This window comes from Sardina pilchardus, chromosome 17 (genome assembly GCF_963854185.1).
Source record: "Sardina pilchardus chromosome 17, fSarPil1.1, whole genome shotgun sequence".
In the NCBI taxonomy this organism is placed as follows: Eukaryota; Metazoa; Chordata; class Actinopteri; order Clupeiformes; family Clupeidae; genus Sardina; species Sardina pilchardus.
In genome coordinates, this window is record NC_085010.1 from 14,697,202 (window position 1) to 14,702,201 (window position 5,000).

The 5,000-nt window shown below is 50.9% G+C and overlaps 1 protein-coding gene across 1 annotated transcript in view; it reads right to left on the reverse strand.

Moving 5' to 3' along the window:
* magi2a (membrane associated guanylate kinase, WW and PDZ domain containing 2a) overlaps positions 1 to 5,000 on the reverse strand; it is a 311,406-nt gene that overhangs the window by 78,192 nt on the left and 228,214 nt on the right. The window contains exons 10-11 of the mRNA XM_062517478.1: positions 675 to 1,118; positions 354 to 617 (exon numbers count right to left, since the gene is read on the reverse strand). Coding sequence (XP_062373462.1) covers positions 354 to 617; positions 675 to 1,118 — 708 coding nt within the window. The remainder of the gene's footprint in view (positions 1 to 353; positions 618 to 674; positions 1,119 to 5,000) is intronic.

A 5,000-nucleotide genomic window follows, 5' to 3' on the forward strand; every position in this document is an offset into this window, starting at 1 on the left:
TATGTGTGTGTGGGTGCGCACAAGTGTGTGTGTGTGTGTGTGTGTGTGTGTGTGTGTGTGTGTGTGTGTGTGTGTGTGTCTGTGTGTGTGTGTGTGTGTGTGTGTGAGCATGTAGGGGAATACTCAATACGAAGCTACTGCAAGAGAAGCATAAATGGGGGTTCTGTGGTCTTGGATATTCCCACTTACACAAACACCATCAAAAAAAAAAAAAAAAAAAACACACACACACACAGTAGACACACACACACAACAGAGTAGAGAAAACACGCACTTACCTGTGTGATCTAATCACCAGATCGAACGATCGCGATACTGTGCCCCCCCCATCCCCCGTCGCCCCAAGCACCTACCTGTCCCTCCGCGCTGGACCATGAGCGTGGCCTCGGCCCCGACCGGACACTCCTTGAGCATGTCCACCACCTGCGTGTGGTTGAGGCCCAGCACGGGCTGCCGGTTGATCTCGGCGATGAGGTCGCCCTCGCACAGGCCCGGGCAGCCCTGGGGCTCCAGCACCTGCTTGACCCGCTGCCCGTCGGCGCCGTCGGCGATGGTGAAGCCGAAGCCGTCGGGCCCCTTGACCATGGCGACGGTCAGCAGCACGGCCGGCGCTCCTCCTCCTCCTCCTCCTCCTCCGTCGCTGCCGCAGCCGCTGGCCACCTGCGTGGCGGCGCCCGACGACGCCATGGAGACGCTGTCCTCGTGCGGCGGGAGCCCCGAGCCGTCCAGGTGCGTGTCCCCCCCGGGCGGGTGACCGGTCATCGGCATCGGCGGCGGCGGGAGGAGAGGCCCCCCGAGGTGGGCGGCGGCCGCGAGCTGGCCCTGGTCGCCCTGGACCAGCCGGGCCGTCCGCGAGAGGTACTCCATGTAGCCGTCGTAGGCGCCGCGCCCGTTCACCAGCAGCGGGTTGCCGGCGGGCGACACCAGGCCGGCGCCGGCCGAGGTGCCCGCGGAGGACGAGGAGGCGGCGCCGTCCTCGGGGTCGTAGGGCAGCGGGTAGCCGCGACACAGCACCAGCGTCACGCTCTGCCCGATGGGCACCGACTGGAACAGCTTGACCACGTCCGCGTGGGTGGTGCCCAGCACGCACACGTCGTTGATGTAAACGATGACGTCGCCTAGGAGACGGGGGGCAGAGGTCAAAGCTTAAATTAGCGGCCAGTTCTGGGATGTGTATTTACGAATATTGTATGCGATACAATTAATTGTACGGCAAGACCATTCACGGTCACAGTCGTCACAGAGAACCAGCATCAGTGAGGATGTGGAGGTGAAAATGGGTAAACAATAGAACAGAACAGAACAGAACAGAATAGAATAAAACAGAACAGAACAGAACAGAACAGAACAGAACAGAACAGAACAGAACAGAATAGGACAGAACAGAACAGAACAGAACAGAACAGAACAGAATAGAACAGAACAGAAAAGAACAGAACAGAACTTAAAAGAACAGGACAGAATAGTTCTTGTCACTGTCACAGGTACAACAGAATTTAAAGTGCTCTCCAGTCAGTGCATAATTCACTGAGTCCATAAAAGTATAATTTAAGTGCTAGTGTTACTTTAAAAAGAATAAATAAAAACATAGAACATCATTAGCAGCAAAAGAGTAGACTCTCCGGCTGAGCCATTAAGTTGGCAAGAACACAGCTGTCTCAAACTGACTTATCTTAATATCTTAAATTCTCAAGTTCAAACTCTCAAGAACAGGAGACCGTTCTCAACGCGTATTGAGAAACGCCCCAGGTGATCTAGCATATGCTTTGAACAGAATGTGAGGCACTGTTAAATTGTACAGCAAGACCACTCAGAGACACAGTCATCAAAGAGTAGCAGTACGAGTGAAGACATGGAGGCGAAGCTGGGGTTTAGATTCATTTACCAAGCACTTTTATCCAAAGTGACTTACAAAAACGAGGAATGACATTCAAGCCACAACACAAAAAGATATGCCTCAACCCGTATGACAGATCCCTCTTACTTGTAATTGATCGAGTGGACAAACCCAAATTTAGAAAAAAATATCAGATGCTAACCCCGAGGGCTTCTGCACTGGCCTCACTCGTATCAGCAGCACGGCTAAAGCCCCAGTCACAGTTCCTTACGGCAGATGTTTTAATCCAGAGGCACATTTTACACTTCATCAATACTCCTCCTCCACGGGGACTGAGAGCCGGTGACACTGACGCTAGGCTCTGCCCGTGGAGCTGAGGAGCACTTGCTATCCCCTTGATGAGCGCACGGGATCAGGTCAATAACTAGTGTGGTGTCCCAAAGGCTGGCTCTCCGTCGTATCTCTCAGTGTTATCTGGGGGGGGCTGGTGATGACACTCACAGGTCTGTCTTCACCTGGGGCCTGGAGGAACACCACAAAGCATTTCCCTCTCTTTTCTCTCTCTTTCTTTCTTCTTTTCTCTCTCTCTCTCTCTGTCTCTGTTTCTCTCTCTCTCAATCTATTTCACTCTCGGCGTTATTAGATGCAGATTAAAAGTGAGCGTGAGGTGTGTCGCAGGTCTAATTGAAATCTCATCCCCCCCTCTCTTCGTCTCCAAATGAGCTGCCCAGGTTGATAATGAACGCTAATAATTATTTTCAATTAAAAAGACTCATTCTCATGCAAATGAAGCCAGGCACTCCAAAGGCAGACGGAGGGAAGGATGGATCGTTACCGCCGGCACTCCAGAGGAAACATCGCGTGAGGCCAGCCTGCCGTGTCTGAAACCACCAGTCGCCATGGCGCCAAGCACCATGGTGACAGGATGATAGTAGAGTACCAGTTTAGATTATAGCAGCATAGCTTCAATCGGTTTAATAAATAATAGAGCAGTAACTATTAACTATTAACTTAACTATAAACATATATGATATAACTATATGCATGCAGCCTCAAATGTTTTGATGCTTATAAGACTCAAATTACTGGACAGTCCCCCCAGGGCAGTATGGAAATGGGTGGAAATATCCTAATTAATCTCGGCAAACACGGCTGATATTTGCCTCGAGCGCTGAGGGCCAAAATCGATTCTTTCGCACGCTCCTGGAACGCCAATGACCGCTTGCTGACCATACGGCACAGTGCCAGGCACCGAAAACCACCACGGTGCCACTGAGACTGGGAAAAGGGACACTGTCCAAAAAAAGAATGAGTGGAACTTATAGAATTCTGGCGATTTTTCACATTGATCTCTGTTTTCTCGAGGTCACCGAGTATTCTCGGGACGCAAAACAGTCAGTTCTACCTAGATTGAGTTGCTGCAGCCAATGGCTAGAGCTACCAGGCAACTACAGTGCTACACTCTGGGGGGCATGAACATGGAGGCTCGTGAACATGCCCCAAGCGTGTAGCACTGTAACTTCCTGGCAGCTCGTTTTATTTTTTATTTTTTTAACCGACTCAGTGACCTCGAGAAAGAGATTTATTTGAAAAATTGCCAGAATTCTCCTTTAAAGTGACCCTGTCTGTCACCCTCCAATGTCAAGCCCACATGGTGTACTCCATGCCGTCATTAACAGTGATGACCATATCTAAGACTAGCATCATCAGAGTTCCCACTGACCTCTCATGCACCCTTCACTTTAGAAGGCTGCTCAAACCACTGCGCTGTTGTAAAAGGGGTCTCATATTGTTATATGTTGCAGTAAAGAGGTTTCCGTATCGTAAAAAAGGGGTCCAATACTACACCTCCTATCACCCTGCAAGGCTATCATCATGGTACGCTCCATTCCAGCACTTGAGATGATTCACAGTTCACACGCAGAACGAGCCCCTCGTGATTTACCCTGCGCTGTGTTTTTTACATTTCGATCGCCAGGCCCTGCTGATTAAACGCTGATAAACACGAGGTCAAGAGGTCGTAAAGTTTGACCTCTTGTGTCAAGGGAGCTTCCCTGGGCTCCTCCTGAGTTACGATCCCTTATCCACCCCACCCCTCACCCCCCTCCCCCAAAACCCCCAGTGATGCTGTTGGCTGGGTATCATGGTGAGGCGGTTGTGCCTGCCTTCAGGAGTGGGAGGTTGCGGGAGCAGGGCTCCAGGGGAGACGACTGGGGGGGATGTGGAGGTATAGGGAGGCTGGCGGCGGAACAAGCCCGGAAAAAAGGTTCACATGTGTGGGGTGGGGTGGTGAAGGACGCAGGGGGAGGTGGGTTGGGGGTTGTGGTGGAGGGGGATGTACCATCTGGCACTGTGATGTCTCTCTGATGGAGATCAGGGGTCCTGATGCTGAGGGCAGGGAAGAGCGAGAGAGAGAGAGAGAGAGAGAAAGAGAAAACAGGAAGGGGAGAAGGAAGAGAGAGAGAGAAAGAGAAAACAGGAAGAGGAGAAGGAAGAGAGAGAGAGAGAGAGAGAACAGGAAGGAGAGAAGGAAGAGAAAAAAGAACGAAAACAGGAAGGAGAGAAAGAAGAGAGAGAGAGATAGAGAACAGGAATAAGAGATGGAAAATAGGGGAGAGAGTGGCTTAAAACTCAAACCCAGAAGCTCCCCTACCCCTAAGCTTTCCCAAAAACACCAAAAAGGTGATCTCTTCAAAGCCACAAAAACAAAGTCCTTAAACAAAGACAAGTCTCATAGTTCAGGCATATCGCAGAAAAAAAACCCTCCAATTTTCAGTGAGCCAGGAGTTCCCAGGAGTTAGGGAGCAACGTGTTTGTTTTACTCTCCTGTAGCTAACCAGCAGCTTGCTCCTCCTAAGACACTCGTGCAGCATCTCCTTGCCTAAGGGGCCCCAAAAGAGTTGATCAAATTCTGCAGGCAAGCCATCGATTCCAGGTGGACGCCCTTTGGAAGGCTGCTGGACAGCCTCAGACAACTCCGGCAGGCCGATATCGCTGTCCAGCACTCTCCTGTCATCAACCCCAACCTTGGGAGTCCTTCCAGTAATTGGCCTAAACATGCAGGATCACACTAGGAAGGCCTATAAATCATATATACTGTAAGTCTACTGCCATCTTACGCAATAGCATCCTTTTGGTTATTTAACTCATTGCCAACCCCCTT